This window comes from Rhinoraja longicauda, chromosome 13 (genome assembly GCF_053455715.1).
Source record: "Rhinoraja longicauda isolate Sanriku21f chromosome 13, sRhiLon1.1, whole genome shotgun sequence".
Lineage (NCBI taxonomy): Eukaryota > Metazoa > Chordata > Chondrichthyes > Rajiformes > Arhynchobatidae > Rhinoraja > Rhinoraja longicauda.
In genome coordinates this window covers 31050935-31063281 of record NC_135965.1, presented here as the reverse complement: position 1 = coordinate 31063281, position 12347 = coordinate 31050935, and the positions used below count along the sequence as shown (strand labels likewise).

The following is a 12347-nucleotide window of genomic DNA, read 5'->3' as shown; positions in this document are numbered from 1 at the left end:
ATGTTTGAAATATTGAATTAAATCCCTGTGCTTTTCCTTCGGTTTGGCTGCTTCAATTTACCTGTGGCCGGCCTCCCTCATCCTAATCCCCATAAACTGGAGGACATCCAAAGACCACCTACCCATGACCTAAAGCCAAGCTACATGCATGTATCACTCCTGGCTTTTTATCTATATTTGCTCCCAGTTAAGCAGAGCCTTAATATTTACAATTCTCAGCCTTGTTTTCAAATCTCTCCCTCATTTCCCACTTCCCATCTCTATAATCCATGGAGGCATCAATGTTCCACATACCTGGCCTCTTGCTCATCCACTATTTCTACTGACAATGGGCTGAACTTACGAATTTTCTTCCTTTATCCCTTTGCTTCCCCACTACTTCCTTCATTATGACAATCATTCTGGCCAAGCTTTTCATTTTTTATCATTTATTAAGATGTCAATATCTTCCTCCTGGATATGATTGATAAATTCATCAGGAGTTAGTTTCACTTCAATGAATAGTACTTTTGCTTTTGGGTCAGGTTATGGCTTCACCACCCAAAAAGCCAGGACTGACATTGCCAATATAATACTAAGGTAGTACTCCACTGTTAGCAATGGTGCCACTTAAAAAGTGCATTGTGAGCCCTTATCTATACACCCCAGTAGATACTGAGAACCCCATGGCATCAGTATTAAGTTTCCTGGTTCTTTGTCCCATATTTATCCCTCAAATAACGACACTGACACAGACGATCCACTCGTTATTTATTGCTGTTTGTGAAATCCAACATTTGGTCGCTGTGACTCTTGCAGTGCAAGTGACTATATGTCTTATCCGTCTGTCTTATATCTGTCATATGTCTTATCCTATCTCACATCAGTCTGAAGGGCCTCGACCCGAAATGTCACCCATTCCTTCTCTCCAGAGATGCTCCCTGACCTGCTGAGTTACTCCAGCATTTTGTGATACCATATGTCTTATCCAAGTGCTCTGTAGAGCCTTATAGGCCTTATCTAAACATGTACACTTCACTTTCATCATGAAAACCCAGAAAGATAACACGTCTGCTCTCTCCACGGTGTAACAAAAGCTCAAAGGATTGATTCCTAGCATCCTAGGACTGTCGCATGTGAGAAGATTAAGTTAACTAGATGTGTATTCACTGGCTTATGGAAGAATGAGAAGAGATCTTGTTGAACTGTAGAAAATGTTGGCAGGGCATGAACGGCAGGGTGGATGTTTTGCCTGGCTGAAGGTGTCTAGAATCAGGGGTCATAATCTCACAACACTTATAGGGGTGTATTATAGACCGCCAAATAGGGAACGAGAATTGGAAGAGCAAATATGTAAGGAGATAGCAGATATTAGTAGTAAGCACAGAGTGGTGATTGTGGGTGATTTCAATTTTCCGTATATAGACTGGGAATCACATTCTGTTAAAGGGCTGGATGGTTTGGAGTTTGTAAAATGTGTGCAGGATAGTTTTTTGCAGCAATACGTAGAGGTGCCTACCAGAGAAGGGGCAGTGTTGGACCTCCTGTTAGGAAATGAGTTGGGTCAGGTGACGGAGGTATGTGTTGAGGAGCACTTTGGGTCTAGTGATCACAATGCCATTAGTTTCAATATCATTATGGAGAAGGTCAAATCTGGACCAAGGGTTGAGATTTTGGATTGGAGAAAGGCTAATTTTGAGGAGATGAGAAAGGATTTAAAAGGAGTGAAATGGAAATTTTTGTTTTATGAAAAGGATATAATAGAGAAATGGAGGATATTTAAAGGTGAAATTTTGAGAGTACAGAGTCTCTATGTCCCTGTTCGGTGGAAAGGAAAGAATAATAATTTGAAAGAGCCATGGTTTTCCAGGGAAATTGGACACTTGGTTCGGAAAAAGAGGGAGATATACAATAAATATAAGCGGCAGGGAGTAAATGAGGTTCTTGAGGAATATAAAGAATGTAAAAGGAATCTTAAGAAGGAAATTAGAAAAGCGGAAAAAAGATATGAGGCTGCTTTGGCAAGTAATGTAAAAGCAAACCCCAAGGGGTTCTACAGATATGTCAATAGCAAAAGGATAGTGAGGGATAAAATTGGTCCATTAGAGAGTCAGAGTGGACAGCTATGTGCTGAGCCGGAAGAAATGGGGGAGATATTAAACAATTTCTTTTCTTCGGTATTTACCGAGGAGAAGGATATTGAATTATGTGAGGTAAGCGAAACAAGTAGAGTAGTGATGGAAATTAGGAGCATTAAAGAAGAGGAGGTACAGACACTTTTGAAAAATATAAAAGTGGATAAGTCTCCAGGTCCTGATAGGATATTCCCTAGGACATTGAGGGAAGTTAGTGCAGAAATAGCAGGGGCTATGACGGAAATATTTCAAACGTCATTAGAAACGGGGATGGTGCCGGAAGATTGGCGCATTGCGCATGTTGTGCCTTTGTTTAAAAAAGGTTCTAAAAGTAAACCTAGCAATTATAGACCTATTAGTTTGACGTCTGTGGTGGGAAAATTAATGGAAAAGATACTTAGGGACAATATATATAATTATTTGGATAATCAAGGCCTGATTAGAAACAGTCAACATGGATTTGTGCCTGGAAGGTCATGTTTGACTAATCTTCTTGAATTTTTTGAAGAGGTTACCAGGGAAATTGATAAGGGCAAGGCTGTGGATGTTGTCTATATGGACTTCAGTAAGGCATTTGACAAGGTTCCACATGGAAGGTTGATTAAGAAGGTTAAATCGTTGGGTATTAATAGTGAGGTTGCAAGATGGATTCAACAATGGCTGAATGGGAGATACCAGAGGGTAATGGTTGACAATTGTATGTCAGGTTGGAGGCCAGTGTCTAGTGGAGTACCCCAAGGATCTGTGTTGGGTCCACTGTTGTTTGTCATTTACATTAATGATCTGGATGATGGTGTGGCAAATTGGATTAGTAAATATGCAGATGATACTAAGATAGGTGGAGTAGTTGATAGTGAGGTAGATTTTCAAAGTCTACAGAGAGACTTGGGCCTTTTGGAAGGGTGGGCTGAAAGATGGCAGATGGAGTTTAATGCTGATAAGTGTGAGGTGCTGCATTTTGGTAGGACAAATCAAAATAGGACGTACAGGGTAAATGGTAGGGAATTGAGGAATGCAGTGGAACAGAGGGATCTGGGAATAACTGTGCATTGTTCCCTGAAGGTGGAATCTCATGTGGATAGGGTGGTGAAGAAGGCGTTTGGTATGCTTGCCTTTATAAATCAGAGCATCGAGTATAGAAGTTGGGATGTAATGTTAAAATTGTACAGGGCATTGGTGAGGCCGAATCTGGAGTATGGTGTGCAGTTCTGGTCGCCAAATTATAGGAAGGATGTCGACAAAATGGAGAGGGTACAGAGGAGATTTACTAGAATGTTGCCTGGGTTTCAGCACTTAGGCTACAGAGAGAGGTTGAACAGGTTGGGTCTTTATTCTTTGGAGCGTAGAAGGTTGAGGGGGGACTTGATAGAGGTTTTTTAAATTTTGAGAGGGACGGACAGAGTTGACGTGGGTAGGCTTTTCCCTTTGAGAGTGGGGAAGATTCCAACAAGGGGACATAGCTTCAGAATTGAGGGACAAAGGTTTAGGGGTAACATGAGGGGAAACTTCTTTACTCAGAGGGTGGTGGATGTATGGAATGGGCTTCCGGTGGAAGTGGTGGAGGCTGGCTCGATTTTATTATTTAAGAGTAAATTGGATAGGTATATGGATAGGAGGGGATTGGAGGGTTATGGTCTGAGTGCAGGTAGATGAGACTAGGTCAGGGAGAATGGTCGGCGTGGACTGGTAGGGCCGGACAGGCCTGTTTCCATGCTGTAGTTGTTATATGTTATATGTTAATATGGAATCAGTCATTTAGGAGTGACTTGGTAAACAAAATTTTCAACAACAAAAGATGCAGAGGTCACATCGATGAATGTGTCTAAGTGTGGGATGCAACGAACTGGGAACGAGGTTCAATGTTAATCTGCATGATGGAAACTAATCCCATTGGAAGGATGCTCAGCACTATCCTCCAAAGCAAACTTTTGGGTTCATCTATAGGACGAATGAAGGCAGGAAAATGGGGTTGAGAGGGAAAAAATAAATCAGCCATCTAGTGGTAAAGTAGACATGATGGGGCTAATTCTGCCCCTATGTCTTACGGTCTTATGGAAGCTCAGCATTATTATCTCAAAAATAAGTGTTAATGTACAAAATAAAATGTTTGTCCACTGAACGTTCAGCAGCATTAATTTATAGGTTTAGACTTACTCTGTTGGAAGAAAACAGTGTAAAATGAAAAGAAGATGGTAGATCAATGTTGCTCTAGAGGAGGGAAGCTCAATGTTACACTTTGGAAAGGATGCTCAGTCCTTCTCCTAGTGAAGGAGGCTCAAGGATACGATACTTGATTGTCAAATGTACAGTGAAATGTTTTGTTTTAATCATACAGCAGCCCTCACCTAGGCAGTAGAGTCGTCGCCTCTTGGGGCTCAAGGTTTCACTACGGGAAGGAAGCTCAATGTTACTCCAATGGGATGGAAACTCAGTGTTACTTCAATGGAAAGATTGAGTAGGGTTGCTCCCTGGGAAGGAGACATAGAGATGTATTAGGAGGTCAAATTGGGAAGGGAAGAGTCTGAAGAAGGGTCCTGACCCAAAATGTCACTCTCCATTCTCTCCAGATGCTGCCTGACCTGCTGTATCAGTACTTTGTGCTCATTCTTGCACCACATTAAGAAAGTTCAGTGCTACTCCATTCTGTGTTTCTTCTCAGGACAAAATCTCTGTGTTCTTGTTTAGGATGGAGTTTTTTTTAACTCCAAAAGATGGAAGCGTTGTGCTCCTTTATAAGATACAAGATGACTGTAAAACTATTAACTTTCTTTTTTTGTGAAGTCTTTACATAGCCATCTAACACAACCTACTCCATCTCATGTCTAAATAGTAGGAATACCTTTAATGATTCATTGGAATAATTTCTGTTTTGAGTCCTAGGAAAAGGATGTCTGGTGTCACACGGTACATGAGATACTTGATCTGGGTTTTTATCCCCGCAGACATGGGTTAACGAGGGGAAAATTGTCTCGGCACCCATTCCCTGTTGGAATATATGTGTGGTCACTAAGGGCCACGCTTCTATGATCCATCCTGAAAATCTTTCACAATATCAGACCTCTCCATTTGCTTTATAGTCTATGAAACACGGTCACCGTTTTAACATATCTGGGACAGATCTGGGAAATTACATTCATGGGTGAGTGTAATGTTTGACAATGATCCTAACAAACATTATTGATTTAATCAAGAAATGCAAGTGATTATATTGACAGTGTGCATCTGCCCAAGGCAGTGGAGTACAAAATAGCCTACAGGACATGGTAAGAAGGTGACCTGATCCCTGGTCTCACAAAGGGACCTCCATGTGGGATTGTTTTCAGCCAGTCATTGATTATAACTCAATATCAGATATACCAGACAACTGGTGAATCTATGATCTCAAGTTGCAAGGTTTTGCGTCTTTGACGGCACAAGCCCACATAACCGGTAGTCCAGTGAAATACATGGGGAATGGTTTACCATCTCAGACAACAACTTGTAAAGGAGACGTTAAATCAAGGTCCATCTCCCTCTCTGCTTGGATGTAAAATTGTACCATTTCAGAGTAGTAATGGAATTCTCCCAGGTCCCAGCAGTTACCAGAAAAATGAGTTATGATATTATTGTATTAACCCCTTATGCAGCTTTGGTATAAGCAGATGAGATGATATGTTTCCTGTAACATAATAATGACCTAAAATAAAGAGCGCTATAAAGTGCTGATGGACTGTGACAGCACCTTCTTCCTTGGATGACAGGCCAGGAGAGGCCAATCCTCAGCATCATTGGTAACAGTTGGGTCCAATTAGCTGATATTGGCTGGCCACTGTCAGCCTACTCCCTGTAAAACCCAAGCATATTCTCCGGAGCAGAGAAGAAAGGAGAGTGAGGAAGGGAGACAAAGTGGAACGCCTCCCTGCTAGCTGTGTTCCTTCGCCGCAGGTTTGAAAGTCACTGGGACAAACCCGAGACCAGCAGTGCCACTGTGAGTCAAGACTGGGTTGCTGGAAGGAAACCCTGGACACCCAGCACATCTATTGAGGCTAACACTGTGGCCTGGGAAAGTCTGAGATGGCAGAACCAAACTCCTGCCCACAGACAAGGGACTGTGCGCACACACAGGCAAAGGTAAAGTTTAGTCGCCAGCCTAATCCAGACACTGCCAGCACAACCTCTTTAAACCAAAAGCTGAGCCTCCAGGAAGAAACCTGTACTGTCAGCACCTCTTCTTGAGGTGGGTGAACTGCGGAGGTGGATGAAGCCGGAGATTGCCATGCCTCCTCTTTCGAAGACCAGGACTAAGCTGCTGGGACAAGCCTGATATCGCCAGTGTCATTGCACATGTGCTCTGATGGCGAGGGACAGCGTCCCATCCCCCATGTGATCCTGGCCATTCTTACTGCCATAAATAGAATAAATCATGTTAAGTTCATCCTTCTGTGAGTGTCTGTGTAGTAACTGCAGAACCTGGCGTGGTCCCCAACCTCACAGGACCAAAACAATGTGTTGCAAGGCACAAGTATAAGACCTTGGCATGAAAAAAAAATCCTTTCATAGCTCTCCCACTGTTAAATACAAACAGGAATATCTGAATCATGACTGTAACTTCTAATCCTTCGAAGGATTGTAATCTTTCACCCAAATGTTGCTTTGTTGAACTGTAAATTTAAGTCCTCGAATTATTGACACAGCATCCGCTGGAAATGCTTACCTGCGTGGGTTTTCTGCAAGATCTTTGGTTTCCTCCCACACTCCAAAGACGTATAGGTTTGTAGGTTAACTGGCTTGGTAAATGTAAAAATTGTCCCTAGTGTGTGGAGGATAGTGTTAATATGCAGGGATCGCTGGTTGGCACGGAACTGGTGGGCCGAAGGGCCTGCTTCTGCGCTGTATCTCTAAACTAAATAAGGAACTGCAAATGCTGGATTTAAATTTAAAAAAAGACAGAGTGCTGGAGTAACTAAGAGAAACAAATAACTTAGTGGGTCAGATAGCATCTCTGGAGAACATGTATAAGTGAAGTTTTGGGTTGGGACACTTCTTCACACAGATTCGGGAGGGTGGGGTGGGAAGAGGAGGAGATAAAGCTGGAAGAGAGGCAGGGGTGGGTCAAAGCCTGGAAAGTGATAGATGGATATGAGGGGGTGGGGGCTGCCTAACTTAGTTTAGAGATACAGTGTGGAAACAGGCCCTTCGGTCCATAGCCTCTGCGCCCACCAACAATCAGGTGTACACTAGTTCTATGTTATCCCAGTTTTGCATTCTACACAATCGGGACAATTTACAGAACCCAATTAACCTAAAAACAGCCCAGCGGTATGAACATTGACTTCTCCAACTTTAGATAGTTCCTCTGTCCCTCTCTTCCCCTCCCCCTTCCCAGTTCTCCCTCTATCTTCCTGTCTCCACCTACATCCTTCCTTTGTCCTGCCCACCTGACATCAGTCTGAAGAAGGGTCTCGACCCGAAACGTCACCCATTCCTTCTCTCCTGAGATGCTGCCTGACCCGCTGAGTTACTCCAACATTTTGTGAAATAAATACCTTCGATTTGTACCAGCATCTGCAGTTATTTTCTTACCCAACCTAAAAACCTAGACATCTTTGGGATGTGGGAGGAGACTGGAGAAAACCCACAAACTGCACTGACAGCACCCATAGTCAGGATCAAAACTGGGTCTACAAGCACTATACGGCAACAACTCTACTGCTGTGCCACTGTACTGCCCTGGAAGATGTTTGGACATAGGCCAGAGATGAAAAGTCAAAAGACTGCGATAAGATGCATGGGACAAGTGGAATGGGGAAATGACAGGATTGTGAGAGAAATGGGTGCACATACAGGTTGGGCACGGAGAAGGTGTTGTGAGTTTATTACCTATAATATGGAGAATTCAATGTTGATACTGTTGGGTTGCAAGCTATATCTTCCTTGCTGAGATTTCTCAGTCCTAATTTTATAAAAAATTATCTCTGAAGAAAATCTCTCAAGCCCTCGACCATAGTCAGAATTATATCTGCACACTTAAAATAGGAGCAGAAAATATTGTCCAGCAGTTCTGGGAGAAAAACAAGCAATTCATCAAGTCCGAATGTACTTTGTCAAAGATGTTGTCCCGTGCTCGACAAATGGCCAAACTCAATTTTTTCACTGATTCAAGTCTATTTTTATTCAACTGAACTTTCAATTTACTATCTATGATTTCCGAAAGAGGGTAGAATAAACATATTCGTTTTCCACTGAGCCTAAACAAACAGCATTCTTATTCAGAAACAGTTTTGAACCATTCAGATTCACACCAGCACACAGACAGGAGAATCTATTTGAGACAAACAGGCTGCACTGCACAATGCTGCCCTTTAGCTAAGTCACAGCAAACAGCTCAAAACAACAAGTGTTTTTGTTTGGCCAAGATTGAGGGCCAGAGGCAGAGCCCAACTCCCACTAATCAGCTCAATGTGTTACACAAATGCTGGGGTGCTGAAGGCAAGATCTTGGCCACACACGAGGTTCAATAGCAGGCTGTTGGAAAGCTCCCACAATGAAATTGTTATGCTCTCCAACCTAAGACACCAAAGGGGTATTTTAACTTTCTGTACAGAAGATGTGATTTTAAATCTGTACCATTTGCAAAAAAAAAAAAAAAAGTTGTAAGAAAATAACAAATCACTTTTTAGCCACTGCTATTTGGTGCATGGAGTGAGTTCCCTGAAAAGAGAGATGGCTCTATTGACGCCCTCCTGCACTGCATATCAAGTGCAAGCTGATTGTTGCTCCGGTTTCCTCTTTCATTCATCAAACCAGTGGTAGAGCCAACAAAAGGCATGTCACTAGTGGTATTGCCCTTCAAGTCTTTGTTCAACTATTCAATCAACAAGAATGAGACAAGCTCCTCCACATCAGATAATCCTGCAACCCCACCCTCTCCAAGCACTAGCTTCACCCGGCAGTGCTGGGCCCAGAATCTCCTGCAGCTCCACGGAGAATGCGGAAGACTTATATTTCGTAGCAGCACAGTGACACACTCTCTCCCACTGTGGGTCTGGCAGGAGAAGGAAAGAGTCCATTGATATGCCGGTGCAACATTGGCTTGGATGTTCCCAGGTCCTATCTGAATGCAGGAGCAACAATGGAGTGGTAGAGAGCATGAGGCCCTTCATCGTTCTTGTTGCACGGTCTGTTCACTTGTTACTACACCCATGTACTTGTTAGTGAGAAAGTCACAGACAGAGATGTTGCAGATGGCTTGGTGCACGTTGGTTAAACTCAGCTCTTTGGGTGTCCTGAATCAAAATAGAAAATAGGAGAATCAGTTTTTCAAACTGTACAAATTGATAGCTAAAGGTGAGGTGCCAGTAAACTGGAAGGTGGAAGGTGGTCAATATAACAAACCAGTGAGCCTTACATCAGTGGAGGGGAACCTTGCCTATATTATTGATGGAGATTCTAAAATAGGATTTACATGCATTTGGAACGGCAAGCAATGATTAATGTGGCTTTAGGCAAGGGACATTGTGTCTCACAAATTTGATTGATTTTTTTTTTAAAGAGGTGGCCAAGAAGATTGATAAGTGCATAGTAATACATGTTGTCCACTGGACTCCAACAAAGCCTTTGACAAAAGCACCACATGCATTATCCCTTTCAGATGGAGATGCTCTGATGATGATTTGCTTGGTGGAGAAGTGTCGAACCAGGGAACAGAGTCTTAGAATAAGGGGTGCCAACAGGATTGTGACGAGAAGGATTTTGTTTTCCCTCAGAAGGATATGAATCTTTGAATTCATTACCCCAAGAAGGATGCTTGAGTCTTCAAATGCATTGAAGGCTGAGACAGGTTGGAACAACAGGTGTATTAAGGGTTATGGGAAATAAGCAGGAGAAAGAAGATGGAGGCCAGGTCAGGCAGTCCTCTGACTGATTTACGCCACATTCCTGGAAGGATGGTGAACATGAATTCCACAGAAACCGTCAAAAAGTAATTGCCTTTATCCTTGGCTCCTTACCACTTCTGCTTCTAGTTCTAAATCTCAATCTTGCCACGTGACCATGTTATCATCCTCCCACATTGTATTTACACCTGATTGACATGGTACTCAATGGATTTGTCCCCTGAACCAGAACTACAGCATTTTGTTATTTCATAACCTTCTTTTCGCACACTGGCCTTGAGACTACCAAAGTTCCATCACTGCCCATCCCCTTCCTTGTCCACATGCCGCTGACTTGAGCTGGTTTCCAAATAATCCATACCTCTCCACCATCTCTCTCACGAGTGTTGCTAAATTGCTTGCTTAGGATCCATGTGAGGACTAAATATAATTTCCTTTGGATAAATATTGGAAATTCCAAAGCCTACAATTAACTTTAACTACAAATTTAATTCACAAGTCACAAACTCTATCATCCCCAGCCATTGTTAAGTGCTAAAGCAAATGATTTCTATCTGTGTTAACCTTCTAGTCTCAGAGTTGAATTTATGAACATAAAGATTTCAACCTCAAACGAAATCAGTGCTATTTGACAATATTTCAGTCTATCTGCTGCTTGAAAGAACCAAGTTATCCTTTGTTATCATCATACTCAAGTCTTCCCCTGATCAGCCTCCAATCTTCCTGAACCCAACCTCCTATTTATATCAACTCAAAACTTTATCCTCCATCAACTCCTGCTCATCCCCATCTTTGGCTATTACAGTTGTTAGATCTATGATGCTTATGCAAAATAAAATAGAATTGTACCTGTTATGAGGAGTGCTCTGGTATGCAATTCCCAAGGACTCTCGAAGAATGTCACTTACAAACTGTTCAGTGGCCTGAAAATAGGGATGAGATGGGTCAGTAGCGGTTGAGGGCAACAATTTACTGAAGGCTGCAGATTTTGCCATCCCTTTTATTCTACACCCTATTCCCAACCACAGAGACTAAATTTCCAGGAAGCACGAACAGCACTCAAAGCCAGTACATGTCAGAAAATTGCAACTTGATGGTATCTATCCATTCCACATGGCTTGGATCCAAAGAAGGATACATCACTGTGAACTGTGGAACTGGTTAACTGACTTTTAGTGGAAGGAATAGGGAGAGGAGTGTTGTATAAATTAACTACAATTAGAGAATTCAGCATTCATAGCGCTGGGTTGTAAGCTACCCAAGCAAAATATGAGGTGCTGTCCCTCCTATTTGCGTGTGGCATCACTCTGACAATGGAGGTGGCCCAGGACAGAAATGTCATATGGGAATGGGAAGGGGAGTTAAAATAGTTGGCAACCAGGAGATCCGGTGGGTCTTGGCAGACCAAGTGTTCAGTGAAGCAATTGCCAAGTCTACGCTTGGTCTCACCAATGTACAGGAGTCCACATCGGGAACTCCTGTGGATGAGCTGAGAGCACTGAAATTTGTCATGCATGCATTTGCATCAACCGATTTTAATCCAGCTCCATAATAATAATAATTAATCACCTCATGGTGCCTCTTTGTCTTTTTACAAACTTGTTCAGCTCAGAATGATTTCATTGACTTTACCTTAATGATCATGTCTTCAATCACAGGGGCAAAGATGTGGCTCTCCAGTTCCAAGGGTTCAATGGTAACACCGATCTAACACAGGAACGAAAATCAGTCAGTGCAAGGAAATGAACTAGTTGAGAAGGTAGCAGTCAGTGCGAGAAAGTTTAACATGGTCACGTGGCAAGATTGAGATTTAGAACTAGAAGCAGAAGTGGTAAGGAGCCAAGAATAAAGACAATTTCATGCACATCAGTCCCCCTTTTGTGTTTGTGAATACCCTCAACCTGACTACACACTTTGTGCACCAGCACAAATAGGTAGCCATTACAGAGAAATTCATCAGAACAAGGAGCAGACATGCAGGGAAATGTACCAGAACAAATGGATACACACAGTGCCAGAAACTCAGCAGTAGACAGTGCGACAGATGTGTGCAGACAGTCAGAAACTGAAACGGGGCCAATCAATCACATAAACTCAATAGCACAAAGAGACACAGTTGGTGTTATATAATTCACCAGAACAAAGGTAAAATGAAGTGCAGATAAATTCCCCAGCAGAAAGGGACAGTCAGTGCAGGAAAATTCATCAGCTGATGGAAAGTAAGGTAATTAACTAGGTAAGTAAGGTAAGGCTGAAGGTGATTAACTGGCACTGACGGGTATAGTCAGTGTAGGCAAATTCACGAGGAAAGGGAGTCAGCATAGGGCAATTCACCAGCAGAAATAGAAAATTATCAGCA

The 12347-nt window shown here is 42.5% G+C and overlaps 1 protein-coding gene across 7 annotated transcripts in view; it reads right to left on the bottom strand.

Moving 5' to 3' along the window:
- Nucleotides 1-8249: 8249 nt before the first annotated feature.
- The window catches only part of yeats2 (YEATS domain containing 2), a 125359-nt gene continuing 121261 nt past the window's right edge, over nucleotides 8250-12347 (bottom strand). For all 7 annotated transcript variants that reach the window (XM_078410714.1, XM_078410716.1, XM_078410718.1 and 4 more), the window contains 3 exons: nucleotides 11621-11695; nucleotides 10838-10911; nucleotides 8250-9379 (listed from right to left, as the gene is read on the bottom strand). In XM_078410714.1, the coding sequence (XP_078266840.1) occupies nucleotides 9253-9379; nucleotides 10838-10911; nucleotides 11621-11695 (276 nt within the window). In that variant the 3' untranslated portion in view covers nucleotides 8250-9252. The remainder of the gene's footprint in view (nucleotides 9380-10837; nucleotides 10912-11620; nucleotides 11696-12347) is intronic.